Source organism: Ruditapes philippinarum, unplaced genomic scaffold (assembly GCF_026571515.1).
Source record: "Ruditapes philippinarum isolate M1 unplaced genomic scaffold, ASM2657151v2 ctg606_1_1_1_1, whole genome shotgun sequence".
NCBI classification, from domain to species: domain Eukaryota; kingdom Metazoa; phylum Mollusca; class Bivalvia; order Venerida; family Veneridae; genus Ruditapes; species Ruditapes philippinarum.
The window spans coordinates 339435-363332 of NW_026858164.1; the positions used below are offsets into that span (position 1 = coordinate 339435).

Below are 23898 nucleotides of genomic sequence, written 5' to 3' on the forward strand. Positions count from 1 at the left end.
AAAGATTATACTTAACAAATAACTTAAAGAAGAGCTCCCAATTTAGCAAATATTCAGTAAAATAGAACCAGATCTTATGTCGAGACCACTAAATTGCTAATAAAAAGAGAGTGTGTATCTGTTTAACATGAAAGAAAATAGAATTTGTCTGGGTCACGTACACTAACATATTCACACACGCTGTAATCAAATCTTGATCATTGATTAAACGAAAGAAATTTCTAAAGGATTTAAAATCTCTTCTTTATTATCAGGATTGATAGAATGAATTAACTTAATCCGGGGCATTCACTTAATGTACTTCAAATAGCTATTAAAATGTTGTAATTTCAGTAACATGTTGTTGAGAAAAAAAAACGCAGAGCAGATTCATTTCAAAAGTAACTGAGTCAGTTTTCAACTGTTAAATTTCTTGTTAAGCTGACTTTAACATTTGATATAACTTATTTCAAGAGCATTTTTCCATTGATTCCATTGATTATATTGAGGAATAATAATGTTTTAATAATAATAGAAATGCACTCCCTAAAACATTAGAAATTGTTGAAAAGAACAGTACAATGTTTTAAATGTAAAATTGTTATGAATCAAAATTATGCAGAAAAAAACCCAAGAAAGACAAAATTGTCGTACTAAAAGTGTTTAAGAAAGCTATACCAATTTATATATCAGATGTTACAATGGAAAAAGCTTTCTTAAGATTTAAATCTGTTCAACGATCGCATAATAAACTATCCAGTAATGAATCTAGTATACTGTATAGATTGTATTTGTCTGTTTTGGTGTAAGATCAAATGAAAACCAGATGCTATAGGCTTTGTATGAATTGTGAGCCATGAGCTAAATTATAACAACAAATTTTTATTTTCCGTATGATTTTTAATCGTTTTAGTTCATTTTATTGATGTTTTCCATTATTCATGACATCAACAAACCATAATGTCTAACTATTGAAAAATGATTCTCAAAACATTCTGGTATTGTGAACAATTTAACGATAAGTGCAAATGTGTATGTGCTTACATACTTATGTTATTTCTTCTGTCATTTCCATTCATTTATAAAAATATATACTTTTCATCTGCATTAAAATATCGATCGGCTTTGTCAAATTGTAATTTACTACAGTGTATAAAATTTTGGTAAATATACTAAAAGCATATAATAAATACATTTATTACTTTAGACAATCTCTTTTCTATGGATGATATCAAGTGTTTACTCAAGTTGTTTATGCCAAATGAATGATTTACTTACTGATGGACCTCTCGGACCTTCTGGTCCCTGTCGCCCTTCCTCTCCGGGTAATCCCTGAAAAATAGAGCGACAGAAATAGAATATTCAAAAACAGTAACAGAATAAATGTACTTTTATTGATATTAGAATCGTATCAATGCTTCACCTCTTAGATGCGTTTTGATGGTATTACAATTGTTTTGCTTACAAAACATTTTAGCAAAGAATAAACTTAAAGTCCCCTGAAAAATTCATTATCGTCAATCACATCAAAAGCATCAATGACTGGTGCTTCTATGTGTAAAACTTGTATTAAAAGAACTGGAAAGTAACTTTCTTATTATGTTTAAAATATTTCAAAAATATAAAAAGGCACAACTGCTTACTGGTGGACCTTGCTCTCCGTCAGTACCATCTCTTCCTGGGGGACCCTACAAAATAATTTGTTAATATAAATGACTGCATTTCAGGATGAAAATAGTATGAAATTATGATCTCATACATAGTGTTTGCAAGTGATATATGCATCAATAAATATCAAACAGCAAATTTATGTATTTCTTCAAAGTATCATTTTCACATAAAAAGAAAACAAATGAAACAAATTAACCTTTTGTTCATTATATAGTATATTTTTTACTTATCTTGTAAAATATTATTTATTACATTCACATAAACGACAGTTATATACAAAATATAACATAACATAACATATAGTGCATCATACGTACTGGTTCTCCGTTCTTTCCGTTTTCTCCCGGTGGTCCGGCTAAACCAGGTTGTCCCTAAAATGTAATTAATTTGTTTTTAAAATAACAATTACCCCTATCCACTGTTTGTACATGTACTTTGTAGATATTTTAAACTTTCATCAGAATCTGTTGCTAATCGCAAGCCATGTTTGTGGCAATGTTATTTAACAGTAAATACTTTTTGTAATGCTAAATTAAAAACCCAATATAAATATAAATTCAGGTTAATTTAATTTTTATATTCATTTTTTTCCTTAATATACTGTAAAATCTTATATAAAAGTGATAACGATCAAGTTTGTGCACTGTCTGCGGTCAGTTACGTTCATTTCATATTAATTCACATTGATTCGTTGTTTACTTGTTTTGACAGCTGTCATCTGTCAAATTAAAATTCTATTTTTTTATGTTTGTATAATGTTACTTATTTTCATATTTTCTATCTTAAATACAGATATTATTTGATGATCACTTTTCATTGATAGATTAAACCTCATTCAAAATATAAAAAAAATATTTTGCCAACAATTGAACCAATGATGCCAGGATGTAGGGTCGGATTCTGATTAATCGGTTACATTTAAAGTAAAGAAAATATAATTACCGCTTCTCCACGCGAGCCCTGAATACCACGTGGCCCTGGTGCTCCAGCTGGTCCCTGTAAAATTATATATAAATGAGTTTCCGGCTTCGTTTTATGCATAAATGCATTATAAAATAATCTTGTTATATGTAAATTTTCTTTTTGTAGAATAATCACAAACATGTATTTATTCTTTTTAAGAAAATATGTTTTATGTGATATGTTCATTTTCATGAATGTAATATATAATTATAAAAGATACTTGAGAAATTTTTAAAGATATGTCTGTTTACTGGTTGGAAATTTATTGAAATTAATAATGATGATTTTTGTTTTCATATATACAAAACCTAATCAAGCTGCATACATGAAACATTGATAAATAATGTAAACATATTGATGATACGTCTTATAGCATATTCGCAACAGCGTCTTATAGTTTGTCATTGCGCCAAAATTGTTAGTTCGCTCGCTTTGCAACACAAATCGCTGCGTAATTTTGCATGATTCCGTGCTTCTTAAATATAATTTCCAAGGAGCATTTTTCAAGTATTGAAAATTGTTTTTGGTCTTTTTGGTCTTTAATCCATTATAATCTAACGTTATGAAAGATATTTACTAGAATACATTGTTTTAATGATAATTGTTATAAATTTAATATGCTCTAAGACGGATCCTTTCAAAACAACCAAATACTACTCCAAGTAATTACTCACGGGGTATCAAGACAGTAAAAGTTTAATTGGTTAAAATGGAAGGGAACAATGAAATCATTAAAAATATTCTCATCACACATATTTGAATTGGAAAGCGTGTCAGCTAAAATTCTACTTACCCTTTAGGATCAGAATACTTCTGCGTGCATGTTTAAATATAAATAACATTACGTTTTATTGAAATAATAAGTGTAGCAATTGCATGTACCACATAAACAAAACAGACTGAACGCACAACGTGTCAAATTAAAGCCAACATTAGAAAAAAAACATAAACATTTGTTAGATAGAACAGAAACTTGTGTAGTGTAGGCACATTGCTTGTAAAATAGTTTCTAATGTATTAATATTTCAGTATAAATTAATATTTTTAAAGTAAACAATAAACTGAACTTAATATACACTAAGGTGAGCAGCGCTGGTGTAAAAAAGAAATGTACTAAAAAGGCGTTTTCCGTATATAATTGGCTACATGTATTGAAATAGCATATGTATAGTCTATTTCATGCAAGAATTACGATGGAGTAGTACTCGGAATTGCTGCTTGTATTCCTCAAGTACCGATTCTTCTAGATCCCTCAATGTTAAAACCTCTCCAGGTGGGCCTGGTAAACCCTGAAAAAAAATCATTTTTTCTCGTTTATATCTTATATGTAGAACAACTTCTTTTTGCCCGAAGCGTTATTGGAACTTGTTATATCTTTTATGTATACTCGTATAATTTACACAGAAATGCATATAAAAATGTATATAAAAATTGATTTAACTTTGATTGAATTGCGTTCATATTTTGCTCTCCTTTTTTTCTATTAAAGCTATTCCTTGGCTTTAGTCTTTAGTTTAAAGCCAAGTTTTTTAAGTCGATTTTCGTTTTGTATTCAACTGATACTTTTTCCTTTTCTCATTATGTGAATGTAACATTGTCTAGTTCTTCCTACTTTTAGTCTGGTTTAGCTACTAGTATACAGGATAAAGCAACATTTTACACTTCTTCCTATTTTTTGTAGATATGTTTTACAGGCGGTAATTTACCTCGATATCAGACAATAACAGAATGACATCGTAAATAACTTACCCTATCACCCCGGTCCCCTTTTTCTCCAGGTTGACCCGGTTTACCAGGTTCGCCATTTACTCCCTATTGTAACATAAATAAACAATTTTTTCATTATAAAATAAATACAACAGTTTAGATATATTCCATAAAAAGTGAGAACAATATCATATGTATTTACACATAGTTTGCAAATAACAGAATTTGTTATGTATCATATATTTAAATGCATTCAAATGGGCAGACAAAATCCGTAACTAGTTCAGAAATAGTGTATTTACAAGATATCAAATTTTAATGAATTTTAAATGATTAAATGTTTAAATGATTTTGCGAAAAGAAAGTTTAAAAAGTGATTTACCGGAATTCCTTGCAATCCCATCGGCCCAGGTTCTCCCTGTAACAAAACGGAAAAACACGTTTATTTCAGAAAAAAATATCATTGTCATCACAACCTTCATCTTAAGATAAACCCTATGACGATATTAAACTATAGTAAATATAATCAACTTTGAAATAACAAAATAAACCATGAATATTTCTATAAAACTGATTATTGATTCAATTAAGAAACACGATTATAATTGTATATAAAGAATAAGAAACATACTCGTTCTCCATTAATGCCAGCTGGTCCCTCCGGTCCTCGTTCTCCTGGTCGACCCTTCAATATAAATTCAACTCAGAACTCTATAAAAATTTCTAAAATTCTAACAATCATCATGTAATAATAATTTGATTTTTTATAAAGAGTACATAATAGTAAATTTATAAAAAAATAAAGAGGGTTACATCAACAACGTATTACATAATTGTCATAATGTTTTACCGGAAGTCCATCGGTGCCATCTCTGCCCTGTGGTCCTCTCTCTCCCGTCAATCCCTGCAATATATCATTTCATTGTTCAAAAAACCATAGGACTATACAAATTCTTAAACAAGGGAAGTAACACAAGTAACTTTAGAAATTCAATACATATAAAGTTATTTACCCTTTCTCCTGGCGATCCAGGCTCACCTGGAACTCCTGGTTCTCCCTGAAAAATTACAACAATAAATGTCAAAATGATTTTTGTAATTAGAAAAATAATTTTCATGATTATTGAAGGCTTACCTTTTTTATTTTCACTGTATATAACTCTTTAAACAACTAAAATATGTGTAAATCACTATCCTTCTTTATTATTCAACTGACATTTATGTACATGTATCATGAATATTACTAAAAGTAATTTCTACTATATTTTATCCAAGTAAAAAAAGCATTATAAAATAAGTTGGATTAACGTACAGCAATTCCTGAAGGTCCTTGTAATCCCTGTGGTCCTTGTGGTCCAGCAGGTCCCTGAAGGTAATTAATATATGAGCGTGCAAGACAAATTCCACATTAATGGGTTCGAACCAGTATGAGATCAGACCATCTGCGCACTAAACGAGTCTTAAATAGGATACATTAGTTCCTAATCAGTTTCTCTACTTGGAAATATAAGTTTGAAGCAACACTTGATTCTGATCAGAAGTGGAATGAGCATGCTAGTTGTATCATGCTTGGTCGCAACCATTATTATGGTTTTGTCACGACACGGTTTATGTTAATATTAGTTATAAAATGTTCTCTTGAATTTCGTAAGAAACAGCCTGTAAATGATAAGACAAATTTATGGCACTGAAACTATCATTTAAATAAGTACATATATTTAACATAATATTATCGCATACTGGTAAATTTAATTTAAGTCAAATCTTTGTATTTTACAAAATGGAATGAAGCATAAAATAGTTGTTCATGTTGGTGAAGCAGTAACAAACAGTAACAGTAATGATAAAATGACTTACTGGGATCTGTTTAATTTCTTCTTGAATTTCGTTAGAGACGACAGCCTGTAAATAATTGGACGTAAATTATTAGACGTTTTTCATGAGACACTCAAAAGTCACAGAAATATAGATTTCTCAATATCTTTAAATCATTAAATAGACAGATTAAATATGCCTCAGAAACGAATAAGTTTTACTTTTTTTTAAAAAGGGGCTGACATGAGTTGAATAACATTTTTAACTAGTAGTTTAAGATCAGATGCTTGTAACCTGAAGAAAAAAGAAATTATATGTCATTAAAGCAGCAAAAAATAAACAAAATACTAAATCACTATTGCTGTACTAATGGCCAAAAAAAAACAACAGACGAAAAAGAGTGGCTCGCTTTAAGGGAAAATAAATTATAAAAGTACACCAAAAATAAATAAAAAGCTTTTGAGAAATAGAACTGAACACATTTCTGTGGCAAAACTGGCTTTTTAAATATGAACAAAAAAAACAACAACAAATTTGTACTTTGAAAATTCGTTTATAAGTTTTAATAATAATAATAATAATAATGATAATAATAATAATAATAATAATAAAAAAAAAGAAATAATAATAAAAATATTATTATTATTATTATTGATAATGATAATAGATAATGAAATAAGATTTATGAATATTCTAGACTCTATAATATTTAAATGATAACATTTCTAATCTTATACAAAATGAACAATTATGAGAGCCAAATAACTTTGAAGTGTTGAGCTTACCTGAGGACCGGGAGGTCCCGGGGGTCCTTGGATACCTTGAATGCCAGCACTGCCATCACGTCCCTGTAAATATAACCGACATTCAGATATCTGAATAATGTACATCATGAACATTCTATAGTAATGATTATAGCAGCATTTAAACAACACTTGGTTTATGACAGAGTAAGTTACTTTAAATCAAATTTTATCTAGTATTTATATATCATTTGCCTATTGAAATGTTTATTCATAACATTAATGTCTGTTAAAAAACCTTTCACAAACTATTATATAAAAATCTGCATTTAACATAGTTAACTTAAACTGGATATTACCGGTGTACCAGGAACACCCCTATCTCCTTTTTGTCCAGAATCTCCCTTCTCGCCCTGAAATGTACATCAAAATGTTAAATATCTTTCATGTTACAAATTTAACACCGATTTCTTTCAATTGTATATTTATTTCTTTATCAAATCATGCTTTGCATTAAAGACGCTGGACTGCTTCTATTATTATTATTGGTAATTTTGTTATGTTAATGCATCAATTTTCAAAGCTTTTTATTGTTTAATTACATTATTATAACGAGGTGGCCAACAACGACTGTATTCCATGATTTGTGACGACCTATATGCTCATTATAGTTCTATAGTGTTCCACCGGGTTACCCCTAATTGTAATATTTTGTGTAAGGGGGACTTCAACATAAACATTAAATTTCTTTGTAGACTTTAACTTTTCGTACATTTGTTTTCAAATAGTGTTATCTATTCGCCTTGTGAGACTTTAAACCCATATCTAAATACATTTTACCATTATGTAGATAATGTTTGTGCCAACCCGATATCCCCTATGGAGAGGACGAATAAAAGATCGGGTTAACTATTTATTTATTGTGTTTTCACCTGACATAGATATCTCAGACATGATGTGCCATCAGAAATTACGACCGTGGGCTTAAATGCAGTTAAATTTATTTGAAAGATATTATAGTTTTACATGACCGATTTTTTTAAAGAACTTCAAGGATTACTTTTTGAAAAAAAAAAATAACAAGAAATGAGAAATTAACTTTTTCTTCGCAATTTTATTAGTACATCAATATTAAATAGCTTTCACGTCTTGTTTTCTTTACATATAACAAAACAATATTATATATATATCGTCAAAGAAATTAATGTTTATTTATATTAGTTATACAAAGATAATTCATTCCCTAAAATGCTCCAATGAAAACAATATTTGTATAATTATATAATCTTTTAATATCAGAATTGATATATACGCGTTTAATACGACAAGTTGTAGGAAATAATCGACAATAATAAAACTCTATTTACAAAATAAATTCTATCTTGTAATCAGTCTACATATTTTTATATGCATCTACTATAACTTTAATCAACAAGAGAAGCTACCAGAATGGTACACATAGATAACTTATGTGCTTGATTTTTCATGACCATATATGAACAACTTCTTCTTTATTAGTAACCAGTTTATTAGACATTTGATATTTCGACGAGTTTACCGTATAATATAATAATTTCAAAGTTAACGCCAGAGAACGTTCAGTGACACACCGATAGACAAAATGAATGCAATTAAAGAAATGGCTAAATGACGTGTGGCCACTTAGGAGGCAATAATGCGTTCAATGATACACAAAAGTGAAACATTTTAAGAAGTTAATGACTGCACGAAGATAATTGTGTAAGATAGAAGACAGATAAAACCTGGTGAAAGATGATAAGGTTAACGTTTAATGTGTGGAATGAAACGATACACCGTTAAAATTGTTTATTTAAGAGAGTCCTCTTTCAACAAAGGAAACTAGTGATTATCTGTTTTTCGCTTAATCATTTAGGCATAATCGTACATACATGATTGCACACTGTCTAGAGATAAAACAGTACGAACTGACAATGTAGGCACAGACTAAGATGAATGAAATGTAAATTGCTGCGCGAATGATGTCAAAATAAGTCAGAATAAACACTGATAATGTAAAATTTACCTTCACTCCCGGTAATCCATCCTGACCATGTTGTCCAGGATTGCCCTGTAATTCAAATTAAGAGTTAATTACTTTATAATAAGATTTTGTTAACTAAATGATATCTTTTTAAAAGTTGTTTAAATATAAAGTGTTTCTACAGGTTAATAAAGAATAACCGAATGATTGTAAGTAATTGGCTAAATTTAAACAACGAATCAGTAAGAATATATGATGTAAATTGTTACGTCATATCCTGGTGTTCCGGGTTCTCCGGCAGGACCACGTGGTCCGGGGGATCCCATCACCTAAAACAAAATAAGAGAACATAAATCAATCATTCTTTATATGTGATATTCTGCCGTAATTCCCTTAACCAAAATTATTCAAAAAATAATTAACCCTTAAAGTGACATTATGCCCATCTAAAGGTACATTGTATATAGTGAGTGAACAGGTGAGAGTCAAAATAAATTTTCATTTTGCCATCATTCCGTTTGATTAAATAATTTACTCCGCATCAACAATAAATAGTGGCCCGATCCAAACGAATTTCTGTAAATATCATTTAGAATTTACCTGTAACGTTCAATTTATAAAAAAAGTGGGGCAGTCTTTTTATATTTTAGCCAGATTTTAAATTCCATCCTAAACCTTTTCCAATATAAACAGTTGGTCAAACATCATTTAAACAGTCAATCTTTTGAAATATAAAGACAAGTAAGCTCAACTTGACTATGAAAATATGAGCATAATCGCACTTTAAGTCTGTTGGCGGCAACTGTTTCTGACCAGAAACCAGTGCAGACCAAAGATCAGCCGGCAAAGCTGCTATTCAAACATGCCAAAATATAATGGTTCAATTTTGTATTTTACATAAATCATTATCAGTACAATTTATGCTTACACTTTCACCAGGAATACCAGGTTCTCCTCGTTCTCCATCCCTACCAGGATCTCCCCTCTCACCCTACAAAACAAAACATAATCAAAGAATTACACAATAACACACTCTGTTTTATGTAATTATTTATTAATTGAGTATTAATAAATCAAGAAAATGATGTGTTAAGGATATAAATACAAGAGAAAAAAAATCTGGAAACAAAGTGATCCCTCCGAATCATTAATCACAATAAAATTACGTAAGAATTGCAGACTCGGTTTGATTGAGTCTGTACAAGAGGGATAATGAATACGTGCAACATCCCTCACGCCCCCTAGCACCGACTTGAGCGGTACTCAATTCTCAACACTTAATAGTGCTGGCATCAATGATCCCGAAGGACATTTACATTATATTTTACATTATATTGTCTAGGCGTTTGAGGATGGTAAAATTCTTAGAGAATAGCTCATTCTTTATTGCAAAATTAACGCTTTGATCTAGTAATGAGAATCATAATAATCAGACACTTATATGAAGTAGGTACAAAATATATTCATAAGATTAATGTAGATGTTGATAAGCATGATAATATATTTAACATGTGTTTGTTTACAAAGTACATCAAGTAAGAAAAAAAGGTGACAATGTTATTGCTGTTTGTGTGTTGTTATTTAAAGCTTATGGAATACATTTGAATTATCTTAGATACATTTTTGTCATTTTAAAAGAGCAAACAATATGGCTGAACATGAAAGTATTTGTTCACTCACTCTTTTCCCTGGAAGACCTTGTTCGCCTGGAATACCAGATTCTCCTTGTGGTCCCTTAGAAATTAAAAATATATTAAATAGATTGCTGACTGAATAATCTAAACAATGAAATAAGTTTACATTGAGCGTTGCATAAATCGACAACTGCATAATTTTGGCAGCATCTACTATGACGCTATCGTCAATAAACATGTAAAAAAAATATTTGTCATGTAAAAGGAAATTTATAATTTGGATTATATATATTTTATGGCTTAGTTGAAACAATAAAATGCATTATGACGGAGATATTTGTCATTCCTTAAATGTGTGATCCGTTGTTATACACTATATAATAATGTGTTTCATCGTTCAATGACTAATTGACATCAAAACACACTCAAATATTAAGGACCAAAATTCAACAATCGTTCTCACCCTTTTCCCCGGAATTCCATCAATACCTGGTAAACCATCTTCACCTTGGTAACCCTTTAGACGAAAAGAACTTTTTGTACATAACAGTATTTTAAGCTTTGTGTATAATTAGAATCTTAATGGATAACACTAAAATATATTTCATATATAAAGCCGACACATACATGAGATTGAACAAACTAATAAATCTGTTTAACTATATAAAAGCATGTTCCTGTACTTTCTTTTCAATCAATTTCATTTTTTAAATGTTTGAAAATTGAAATTTAAAAGCCTAATTATACATTTAGTTAACTTCCAAATATTTGCATGTAGCACATTTTTTATTATACTGCACGTTTTGTAACGTCGCTTCTCATTGGATAATCGTGACGTTTATATAAAAATGATGCTTGCTGTATTATCAATTCGTTATAAATATTTCTGACAGGTTATATGACCGTATATAAACGGTTGTTCGCAATATAACCCGAGATAGTGGCTCGAGTTATATTTATAAACAACCGTTTATATAGGACCATATAACCTGTCGAAAAAATGTATAACTAATAATATAAGTGAATCATCAAATTACCCTCTCTCCGGGAGCTCCTGGCAACCCTGGTTGTCCTGGCTGACCTGGCGTTCCCTGAAACATAATGAATCAGATTACTTATAAAATTAATCAAAAAGTTAGATCGGAATAACAGGCTAAAATCTAAATGAGTACATTTGCAAGAAAAAGATACTAACGTTTTTGATTGTTTACAAATAAGGCATTTGACTTGAAGATTGACAAACTTATACCATAATACAAATGTAATAATAATTAACAGAATTAATATTTTTAGTATTATTAATAGTCGAGACATGAATGATTCAATAAGAAAATATAAACAAAAGACCTTTGTCACTTACATCCTTTCCGCTTTTTCCTGATGTCCCTGGTTTTCCTGGAATTCCGGCTTGTCCATCGGCTCCTGGAAGTCCAGGAGCTCCTTCCGGTCCCTGTGGTCCAATGGGTCCCTGTAAAGTATTTACATTTCTGTCTCACTGTTGTTTTTTGTGATGACTGCAAATTTGTACATTTTTTACTTATAATATATAAAAAATGTTACTGTTTTCTATTACCTCAAAATACAAATTATCATCAAATGTCATTCTTTGATACTACATATGATTCAAAATTGTTCCACACCTTAAAGACTGTACACATTCCAAAGGCAATGATCATAGCTAAATATTAGTTGATTAAATATTCTGAATGAGCTAACGATCTTTTACTAAGAATGTTCTCACCGTTTCCCCTGGAAGACCTGGAGCACCAGCTGGGCATGTTATTGATGAGCATTCACTTTCATTTGGCTGGTCCCCTCGACGTTTACTGCTCTGAAATAGTGGTTATAGTAACTTGCATCAAATTACTTTGTCTCATAAATTGACTGAGGTTAAAGAAACAAACAGCATCGTAACAATTTTTTGTCACTATTGTAATTAAATACTCTAAACAATTCATAATTCTTTTCATTATTTTCATTTAATTTACACTAATTTCATTTTGTTGTTTTATACTTACACATGAAAAACATTGGAATTAATAGTTAAAATTTGAACAGATAACAGACATCTAAATACTTCATCGTGTGCATCGGAAAACATAAAAAGAACAGATGGAGTTATAATAAAGTAATGGGTTGGAACATGCTAACAAAACATCAAAAGCATGCACGCGCATATTGTGAACAGTTGGCAAGCAAAAATAAAATACAACGGTCCAACTGATTAGAAAGGGCATTACATATGTTTGGTTCTGGTATAAAAGAAGATGTCACTAAAACTACCATTTGTAGCCGTCTTTTCTCAAAGTAAAAATATAAAACACAAATATCAAAATATAAATTTCCCCACTTTTTTCACAGTCAGGTGCATGTATATGGCCTACTTATTAAACATTTCTATTTATTTAGAATTGACGGTGACTAGTATTTAAATAAGAAAAAGTGATACAGTTGCATATTGTGGATTCTTTATATGAGGGCAATTAATTAGTTTATAGAAATTCTTTTCAAAATTATTAATAAGTATTATACAGTTCAGTAATTCTGTAAAAGTTATGTTAATCAACCAAAAATATATAATTGGTCAAATGAGATTCCAAAATATACTACGAAATAAAAATATAACAAGATTAAAAGCCATCCTAAAGGTTTTTTATCACTTGCTCATGAGAAGTTTCATTCTCTGGAGAATTTTTATACATTTAGGATGGCTCGATTTGAAGAACAGTATGGTAGCAACTACTTTGAACTGGAGAATAAACGAAAAGTTTCTAATACCTGCTTATCTTTTGGAGGTTTTTCCTAATGTATTAAAGTGTTATGATGAGTATGGTTGCAGATAAATATTGACATTAGTTCGATTGTTTCTTATCAAAATTATTAGTCGAATAAAAGTTGGAACATGGATTATTTAAATATAAAAATGTTTATATCAAAAGTAAGCAAATATATTCTCGGAATAATCCTATTCCATGGACATTTTAACTGTACTAAATGTGTTTTCACTCATCTGTCAGACAAGAGCAATACATGATTTTAAATACACTTGAAATTATCTAAATTCAAACCACACAAACATACCAGTTCTTGCGTTCCCTTGTATTTATTCGCCTAAAACAGACAATGTACACATTTACAAAACATGATATACATTCACTACTTTATAGATTTACATGTATGTGGAAGATGTGTAAATGCGTCTGACTCTTTTGCTTAATGTACCAAAGTACCACTCAAATAAAAATACAACTCAGCAGAACATAGACAGTAGCTGTGCGATAACATTTAGCGCAATACAAAACAACTTCCGACAATGACGCATGCGCAGCAGTAAATTGCAACGCGGTGCAAAAAAGGTGTCCTACAAAAGTACAATAATGTATGATTTAATTTTAGTATAAGTATATAGATAGATTTACGTGATATAAATGATATACACTGTAACATGTAAATATTGTTTTTAATCTGATATATTTCATGAATTTAATATAATAAGAACATATACACAATGTCTCGCAATCTTCCAGTATAGCCAATGTATGCAACTTCTTCACAGTGCGTGATTTGTAAGGCGTGTGATGATAAAAGCATCAACAAATGTATGAATAAAACAAACCGTTTCAAAAATTTTACAAAAAAATACAATATGAGATTAATGTAATATTAATTGTAATACCCTCTTGATTTCCTGACAGTCCCTCTTGATATTTGGATTACAATGAAACAACATCCATGAAATTTTCATCTGAAAGTAATCAATTATTAAATTATTTTTAGCATTATAAACTAGCAAAACTACAGTGTATCTAAAACCGGTTTCCGAAAATGTAAAAAACCTTGTGATCGAAATAATACAAGATGATTATCTTAGAGATTATACTATGAGATGAATTACCAAATATTTGGAAAAAATTGATCCATCGGAAGCATTTAAAACAGAAAAATAACATGAAAATTGCAGACTGGTTTGATTTAACCTGTATATGATGGATAGTGAAAAAGTGCAACATCCCTAACGCCCCTAGCACCGGCTTGAGCGGTTCTCAATTCTCAACACTTAAACGTACTAAACTCAATGATCCTGAAGGACCAGAAAAATATAACAACACTGAAGTGAAGTACGGGGCAACTTTTTACGGCTGCCACACAGCACTTGACATCTGCTGTTGTGATGTAGAAATATCTGGGGGAAAAAGTGATCCATCGGAAACGTTGAAAACAGCAAAATTACATGAAAATTGTAGACCAGGTTTGATTGAATCTGTATATAAAGGATAATGGCTAGTTGCTTAAATATCAGTTATAAATTAAAACAACGCTGAAGTAAATAAGTAAATAATACACATAATTTGTAGCGTTTATGAAATAAATAATAAACTGTTTGTGTTAACCAGAAATTTATATAAAATGGGGCAATATTTGTGTTACACACCCTTTGAGATTTTCCATTAATGTCTTTTGCTATCGATGTATAACCACTTAGATCAATGTATTCCTCTCGGATCCGATCCAGTGTATGTTTGTCCGTGTATTCACAATCAATATTAACTGTAACAACATCGACGTCTTCCATGAACCCTTCATTATTTAAACGTTCAGTCCTCACTAAACTTAGATATATCTTGTGCCAAACTTTTCCCTTTAACGCCTAAAATATAGGAAAAAAGCTATTTAATTACATGTTCTTTCCTATTTAAATATTTCTACTTGCCACAAATTTTTTTAGAGATGCAATTTTAATATGAAAGATAACGTTTATCTCACTTGAATTGATTGCAGTACTTTACATATTTTCGCAGGGAGAAAGAAAATACGATGGTGCAATTTCTTGAAATTTAACAGATGTGTATGTATTTGTGATTTTATTTACTAAAATTTTTCAAAAATGATAACATACTGTATTATTAATAAAACGGTAAAAATATTTTTATAAAATGTAAAACAACAGATATTCCAATATTTCCCGATGATTAGTTAAATAAAAAAAGTTAATATTGAAAATAAATTGACCAAAATCAAAGTTTGTCATTGTATCGATCTTAATCGATCTTACAAAAACACCTGGCAGATTGAATTATCTAATTTAAAAAAAAAAATCACTATTTATTTGTACAATTATCCAAAATAGATTCCGACATGACAAAATGTACCTGTTTTGTAACATTTTTATTGAAGATAACACGTTTTTCTTCTCTGTCCTGGTTTTTATAGACCAATGAAAATTCTTTAGCTTTTCCATTTACTTGTAACGCAAGGTGGGAGAGTCCACCACTGTCGCTAATATTGAATAAGTTCCAGATTCTTTTACGCTGATTGTTCTGATATATTGTTATAAAAACAAAATTGTTCGGAAGCTGATTTGCAAAAAGATTCCTGAAAACAGATAAGAAACCATTGACAGTTAATTCAAGGACATACTATGATATAGTTAAGTTATTGCAAAGCCTATGTTTTCTCTAGATAGTATCATTAATTTCTTTAGTACCTTTAATATGTTATTTTAAGCCCTATATGTCAATGTTAATACCTTTCAATTTTAACGTAATTTTTATTTAAGATGGAATTGTATCTACATGTATTGTATACGTTTCTGTTCTTCTGTCCTATTATATTTCAATACTTTTCAAGTAGCTGCCAGCTAAAAATCCCTAACGACTTAACTTTTTATATATAAGTATAGAAGTGGAAAATTAGCTTACAGCCTCTAGCATGATTATTGCTTTTACTCTATCAAGCAACGTTAATTGACAAAACATGAAAAATAAGATGCTGAATAAGTAAATACCATATGAAAATAACATGCTTTCGTTTTGCAAAGACTCAATAAGAAAGTGTTCTGTAGGAAAGAAAATACTCCATAAAAAATAAATTATTTTCTTTTATGTCATATCCTACAGGGTTTTATTTTGGAGTAATTATCGGTCAGCAGTTTAACGACTGTTCAAGATATCATAAAAGTCATACCAATTTTTCTCATCTTTCAGAATTTGTTTTTTCGTGATAGTATAAGCAGTTCCATATTCTCCATAGCTGCTCTCTTTCTTCAATTTAGGTACATTGAACTTAGATAAGAAGTCAAATTCTGTAAGAATAAAACATAAAAAAAAACATAATAGATCTACGCATGAAAAATTTGGAAAAAAATTGTCAAATGCTTTTTAGTTTAAAAAAAAAATAAATAAACAAATTAATAAATAAATAAATAAAAAAAAATAAATAAATAAACAAATCAACAATATTAAAGAGTAAAAGTCAAATTAATTTTTGAGCGCTAGTTTCCCAGCATTTATTTATGAAAAATGTTTTTCAAAAAAGTATTTCAAAATTTAAATATTAGATCTACGCTCAAAATGTCATTTTGTAAATGATCGTTATTATCATCATTATTGAAATACTTTTCTACAAAAGGGATGTTTTGTGACAGTTTAGCGACTGACTGGGCATTTGGGAAATTTAGGGACAGCTTTCCGTGATCGTTACATCCCCTTGTTGATCTTTTATCTTAAATTATACTACACATCATGACACAAAACGTTTGCCATTATATATGTATTTCGTATTAAGTTTGCCTTTTGCCTAAATAAATAAATATGATAGGGACTTATTCATTTACGTTTGTATCAAAATGTGTACAAATACATATTGCCATTTTGCCTTTATATTTTAGAGTATTCCTCCAACAACATGCTATGCATTTGATAGGTACTTTAGACTTCTGAAAATCCTTTTTACATTTAATTTGGAACACATTTTTACCTCATTTACTTTAACATGCGGGGTTCTTTTTAAGTGATTGCACTATATCATAGTTGCTATTTTGAGTAAATTTCATCGATCTCATTTCTGCTAAAATGTATCCATTCTGCATTACTAGAGTAATGAATCTTCTAATTCAATTAATTTATATCTTTTCCAGATAAAGATGTCATTTATCTTGTCTGAATAACTACGTAAACATTTTCTTCTAGCATTAATAAAGTACATTTCAAACGTGAATAACAGAGAAAATAGGCTAGTTTACATTGTAGAGCGCAAACAAGTGTTTACATTTTTGCTAGAGTGCATAGCCAAATACTAAGATTCCATAGTCTAGTGGGAGGCACAGATGATTATTCTATCTTCATAATTATTTTGTTTTTAGCAGGAGATGTTCTTGTCAGAGAATGCAATTTAGAAAATAATTGGAACTTCTTACAAAATGTTTTCAAAGCAGAATCAACATTTGAAGGGGGTAAATTTTGAGAAGATAATTGGGAGAAGTTTTGGAATCACCAAATTATAGAGTCATCATTTTGAAGTTTATTATGTTGTCTCTCAATTATGATAAACACTTATGCATTGAAAAAAATGCAGCGATTACATTGTGAATTTCACGATCACAATGTCCTAGCTCTAACATTAATATTTAACTTAGTTAATAAGCCTTTTCTTTTAAATTCCTACCTTTGACATCGTAGCTGTGGCTATCTAGGTCACCTTCAGGACATACAAATTTTCCCTCTGAAATTAAAAAAGAAATTCACGAACTGAAAATCTTTTCGAATAAAAATTTTCTATGGTGTTAAATCTATCTTCTTACATCTGTAAAATATCTTTCGTTTCTAAAATAACAATTCTAGGTATCTATTTATAATATTGTACTAGAAAGAACATTGCCTTTGTATACACTTAAAACAAGATCATAGTATTTGATATCACTACTGTAATGTGTAACACGTTTGATATAATGCAAACAGGTGCACGATAAGAGCAGAAAAAATGCCTGCACAAGAATAGATATAGATTTGTGATAGCTCATCGTTGTACAAGTTTAAAAAATGTTTACGCTGAATTATTCTTATTGTCGTAGCATTATCAAACATTTATCTGCGTGTGAGTCCAATGAATCAAAAATTGTCTAATGGTGAATTAGGCAAAGTGCACACGTTGTTTAAATCAAGTGTGAAGCTTTTTGATTAGAAAGCAATACAGCGAAAAATAAGGTGATTTACGTGCATAGTAATCATTTGTACATCAGTGTATATCTTAATGTGTATAATAAAGATATATTCTGCCTTCTCGGATACCACATTAAAGACGTTATAAAATGATTGATACATTCTCTCAGATAAAACTAATTGTGACATAATTAATGCATATAAGCATTGTTTTGATGTAAAGATTCCAACTTTGAAACATTAATATTTGTTTAACCGTGACTTGCTTTGAAGATTACATAGCGATTTAGTAAAAGATTCCTTAAAGGCTTTCAAAGGTTCATTTACAATTTAAGATAAGCAGACAATCAAGGGACGGCGGTTTGGCATGCTTAAGTTAGAATGAGACATCATCGTTCCAGTGCACGAACCTTTTAATAGTCTACAGTCTTAGCCCAAAAAAAAAGAACATTCGTTTATCTTCCTAAAGTAGCTAACCTTTACTAGTACTTTATGACAGCTGTTGTAAAAAGAATACTTGTTTTTGCGATACTTTTAACTTTATGTGCAATGAAATCTTAACTTTCTTTAGGTACTTAAGCTTTCATTACTATATTATGTTCTTTTCTGTGTATTTCATTATTTTCTTCTTTATATCATTATTCTGGTCAAAATAGCCTTTTGGAAAATGTCTAACCTTTGTTAAAATGATCGCTTGTGAAACAACCATAAATCGTCTTCAAACTATGTAAAAGAATATGATAATTTAAACTTGGTTCGTGCACAAACTCAAATGATTTCACTTATTTGTTTGGTATGTTTCAATGGACAGGTATAATTGTGTTCATGTATTTAAAAGGGTGACAGATCGTCAGACAACTCCTCCAAAATACGTGTCGGCTGAGATATGGTGAAGGTATTTAGCATTCAATAATTGTCGCTTTAATTGACTTTCATGGTGGCACGAATAATTGACATGGTAGTTTACGAGCTATTGATAGGTCTAAATATGAATAGGAACTGATATCATTTTCGCTTGACCACCCAATGTCTTTACAGTTTTGATAGACCATAGATATCTGATTTATCTAAAAACTTCGCTTAGAGTGGTAAATTCAAGAGGAAGACAAAAGAAATCAATAAACGATAACATCACATTTGACTTAACAAACAAGGCAGAACACTTATTTCAGTAAAAAAGCGACATGTTTGACATACTTTACTGATCCGAATAAGACAATTTATCGTGATTTATGTCTTTTCCGTAATTAAGCAATCAACATTAAAATTTTGTAAGAAAATCAAAATAATCAGCACGTTACACTCATCTATAATTACAGCAAATTCAGATATCAAAACATGTCCATTTAATTGATCGAATTATTGACTTTCTGTAAAGAATAAACTCGTCCATTAATTTAATCATTTGATAATCTTATCATCTAATTTTCTCTCTTGAAGTCATATTCAATTGTACATTTCATTTACAGTATACATGTCAACGAATGTACAAGATACCTATCACTTGTCAACGTTAGCGTTCCTATGCACTTAAAACAGTCACGTTAATCTATCTTCCTATAAAAGTTGTTTTCAATAATTATGAAGTTGAAATATATATTCACAACATTGTATGCACTCTTTTAGGTTTTCTATACCTGGTAAATATCGTATATATAACTGACGTTTAATAAACTTTTAGCAGACCTATAAGCAATGTACAATATAGTGTCAATATAACAGATGTTTGTTTTCACAAGTGACAATTAAAAATAATAACTCAGTTAAATTTAGTTGACTATGATGCTCACAATTTCATCATTTCAGTCAATTTATAATATAAACATGCTTCTTCATTTAAAACATTTTCATACTAAGAACCATGTGAATCATTTTTTGCACTATTTGTCCTCGAATGAACGTGAGAATTCGATAATCAATAAATTTATAAACGTTTTTACAAACGTATGATATCAAGTATTACTATTTTTAAACCTATTATTACGGTTTGTAACACACTTTCCGTGATATTTCTATTGCTGTGGTGGAAACATAAAATACGAATATGTGTGACTAATGATACTACAAATAGAAATTTATTGTTTTCTGGAGTCATTAAGTCTAATAGAAAAAGCATTAATTGCTTATTATATAACTCCTTTAATTTGGCTAAAGTAAATATGAAAAATACTTACGAGTTATGACAGAAGGTACACATACAGCCACAAGCACACATATAAGCGGTAACAATTTTACTGAAAAAGAAAGAAGACGAAAGTTCAATAAGTATTTTTATCATAAAAATAATAATAGATAAATGTATATGAATATCAATAAAAAAGAATGGGATAGAAAACGATAAAATTAAGATAAAAACAATCTGACACCTATCAATTAATAGCCGACATTTTTCTTATAATGTTAAAATTAATTTGTAATACATATCTGACAGCTTTAGCTTTGCTATCAGTCGGCGGAAATTAAAAGCACCGAACGGATGATAATTTGTTCAGCACGCAAAAGATGTTTGCAGGATAAGTGAAAACAGCAAAATTGTTTTTTAAGTGGATCGGCAAGAATGCAGTTGGAAGTACAAACTACATCTGTGAAAAATCAAATATTTTCAACCAAGGTTTAATGTCAGACATTTTAATGTTTAAGAATAAAAAATGAATGGACTACCTACAACTAACATGATGACATTCCATTACATTGACTTGCTATGTAATATAAAGAGGTATTAGCTATCGCTTTAATGTTTTCGTTTAAATATACATTATCAAACATGATATGTACAAACAACCTCCCAAACATATACACAGCTATTCACTAATTAAGTTTTAAAACATTGACTTTAGAGGGGTGTCGAATACCAAAACATAGGCCTTGTATTTTATCTACAAAACGATCTAGTAAAACTAAATTTGATTGTTTATACAGATTGTATGCGGATTTATCTTATGTCATGATGCATATGCATTTTTGCAAGTAGTGTTTCTACAGCTGATTGATGTGATGTAAAAATTTGTACAGTTCATGTTTTTCAAGTCTTGTCAATAATGCAGATTTTTATTATTTTATTTTAGCGAGGACATTTTAAAAACTACATCAAGATAGAATAACAGGTGTTTTATGCAACATCTGACCTTGTTATAAATATTTAGTAATATCATTGAACTACAAATAAAAATTTACTAACAATAGATCACAGGAATATCATGTCTTGTCTGGGGCATAGAGCGCATATAAATTATTATTTTTGTCCCAATGCAAACCCAATGCAGTTATTGTACAAACATACGACTCCTGACAGTTCTATTGATAACATTTGACTTGTTTTTGGCACTCACTCGAACCGAATCCATTTTTTTTTTATTGAAACAAGAGTAGTATATATTTGGCAAGGCTTCTTAACAGGCCAAAATATGCACAATCAGTGTAAAATGAACACCTGTTTCAACTAAAATGTGTGTAATAATATACATTAATTTTCTTAACAAACTTATCTTGTAACTCAAAATGTTTCAAATCACCATCAAAGTCATTAGAGTCAATTAATTAACATTCCTAGAGGTTGCGATCTTTAATGGTTTGTAAAATGTACCCTTGTGTACACAGACGTACATTGTTTCACTTGATGTAGGTTGCCAAATTGGACAGTTTTCAATCTATGAAAGTGAAGTACACAAAGGTGGTTTCGCAATAATGTGTTTAACCACATACACATAAAACATGAAATGGTTAAGGTTATAGCAAGTTCGTTGAATATCGCTACTATTGCACAATAAAATATTCTTCATTGATTTTAACGCATGTACGAGCGTAATAAATAGGTGCAGAACAATTCTTCTCTAGTGCTATAAAAGCTATGAATTAAAACTTCATTCGTTCACCTGCCTAAACTTCGTTATTTTGAATTTCCATTTTAACAAGCGTAAGATACATTCGACAGAAGTCAGTAGTTTTTAGTTGGATACGGATTTCATAAAAAGTATGGTATAAAACTATTAAACGAATACAAGAATACTTCATATTATACCATTATTTGTATGGAACGTTTAAACGGTCGTCAAATAAATACACTTCACATTTAAAGTGTTGAACATTTAAAGAGATAGAACCAAAGAGAAAACAACAATATCAACTTTGCAAAATGATATTTTTAAACGGAAGTTGTATGAAACGAAACAGTGTTTATTTAAGCAATCTAATTTTGGTACATATTGGTGTCACAACTAACAGTATGACGTGTAAGCAAATATCGCACAATAATGCATTCGACTATCAAATCTGCATGATAGGAGAATAAAATATACCCTTTGTTAAGACGTAATCATATTCAGAGTATTAATTGGTGTGTGTCGAATATCATTATTTATTTGACTAGCCTTAGAAATGCCAATTTCATTTATGTCAAACGACAAGAATAAGAGAGAACAAATTGTTTTGTGCTGAAAACATTTTCTGGACAGAAGAAAACATTGCTTTTTGCTATATTATAATAAAAAGAAATACAAATAATGATAAACATAACCAATCGCAATAAAAAACAATTATAGCTTCATCAAAACCAAGGCAATGTCAAATAAAAGAAAATAACATATGTAAACCGGAAAGTGTGACTGATATATAACAAACTGTTATGCCAAGTGCTTGCACATATTTACAAACATTTTTTTTGTTGCCAACAACAGGTAAGATAACCTCATAGATAAAATGATTAAGGTGATTTGTAGTCTGGCTGAAACAATAACTGTCGTAAATAATCATCTAATGTAGAACATCTTGAAGTCAATTAGCAAAACGAATTTCACTCCAGAGACTTTCTTTTAAATAGCAACCATATCTCAACTCGGTATGGTGCTCTGACGGCTTAATGCAAGAAAAATAACACACACTTAGAAGTTTACACGAACTAATTGAAAAGAAAAATATGAATGATGCAAAATTTCATGATATTATTATTGAAATAAAAAAAAATCCCTAAATTTGATTGACTCTTATATTCTGCGAACGGAAACGCGCACGAGTTACAAGATTTTAACTACCCGTGCGTATAAGAATAATAATGGTTGGGTTTTGTTCATTATGGCACTTTTTCGATTATAAAAATGGTTTATGGTGTAAATGTACTTTAATTACTAATTACTTTCTATTTGCGCAAGATTCACGTAATCTTTGAAGGTCAGTTGTCGCCTTCTTTACGTGCATATATCATTCTTTTTACAGAAGCATCATTATGAATCATTGTATATACCCGAGACTTAAGCATGGCCTATATTACAATTATTGGGTTTATTTGAATTAAACTAACAAATAGTTTACTTGAGCAAACGTTTGATACCAAATAAAACAAATTGAAATGTAGAAAAAATCCTTCTTATTGAATTCCCCTAGTTGCAGTCAATTGATTTGATATATATTCCAGATGAAAAACATGATATTTTGGCGTTTGCAGCGATGAATTA

The 23898-nt window shown here is 29.8% G+C and overlaps 1 protein-coding gene across 5 annotated transcripts in view; it reads right to left on the reverse strand.

Moving 5' to 3' along the window:
- The window catches only part of LOC132752336 (collagen alpha-3(IX) chain-like), a 30876-nt gene extending 10111 nt beyond the window's left edge, over nucleotides 1-20765 (reverse strand). For 2 of the 5 annotated variants that reach the window (XM_060742648.1, XM_060742645.1), the window contains exons 1-30: nucleotides 20626-20765; nucleotides 17958-18014; nucleotides 16479-16596; nucleotides 15665-15887; nucleotides 14947-15162; nucleotides 14191-14259; nucleotides 13596-13625; nucleotides 13293-13316; nucleotides 12256-12345; nucleotides 11875-11982; nucleotides 11552-11605; nucleotides 10978-11031; nucleotides 10561-10614; nucleotides 9809-9871; nucleotides 9150-9209; nucleotides 8923-8967; nucleotides 7238-7291; nucleotides 6921-6983; nucleotides 6178-6222; nucleotides 5633-5686; nucleotides 5334-5378; nucleotides 5171-5224; nucleotides 4952-5005; nucleotides 4703-4738; nucleotides 4363-4425; nucleotides 3819-3902; nucleotides 2593-2646; nucleotides 1968-2021; nucleotides 1623-1667; nucleotides 1258-1311 (exon numbers count right to left, since the gene is read on the reverse strand). In XM_060742648.1, the coding sequence (XP_060598631.1) occupies nucleotides 1258-1311; nucleotides 1623-1667; nucleotides 1968-2021; nucleotides 2593-2646; nucleotides 3819-3902; nucleotides 4363-4425; nucleotides 4703-4738; nucleotides 4952-5005; nucleotides 5171-5224; nucleotides 5334-5378; nucleotides 5633-5686; nucleotides 6178-6222; nucleotides 6921-6983; nucleotides 7238-7291; nucleotides 8923-8967; nucleotides 9150-9209; nucleotides 9809-9871; nucleotides 10561-10614; nucleotides 10978-11031; nucleotides 11552-11605; nucleotides 11875-11982; nucleotides 12256-12345; nucleotides 13293-13316; nucleotides 13596-13625; nucleotides 14191-14259; nucleotides 14947-15087 (1551 nt within the window). In that variant the 5' untranslated portion in view covers nucleotides 15088-15162; nucleotides 15665-15887; nucleotides 16479-16596; nucleotides 17958-18014; nucleotides 20626-20765. The remainder of the gene's footprint in view (nucleotides 1-1257; nucleotides 1312-1622; nucleotides 1668-1967; nucleotides 2022-2592; nucleotides 2647-3818; nucleotides 3903-4362; nucleotides 4426-4702; nucleotides 4739-4951; nucleotides 5006-5170; nucleotides 5225-5333; nucleotides 5379-5632; nucleotides 5687-6177; nucleotides 6223-6920; nucleotides 6984-7237; nucleotides 7292-8922; nucleotides 8968-9149; nucleotides 9210-9808; nucleotides 9872-10560; nucleotides 10615-10977; nucleotides 11032-11551; nucleotides 11606-11874; nucleotides 11983-12255; nucleotides 12346-13292; nucleotides 13317-13595; nucleotides 13626-14190; nucleotides 14260-14946; nucleotides 15163-15664; nucleotides 15888-16478; nucleotides 16597-17957; nucleotides 18015-20625) is intronic. The other 3 variants (XM_060742647.1, XM_060742646.1, XM_060742649.1) reach the window with 3 other exon arrangements.
- Between the last annotated feature and the right edge of the window lie 3133 nt (nucleotides 20766-23898).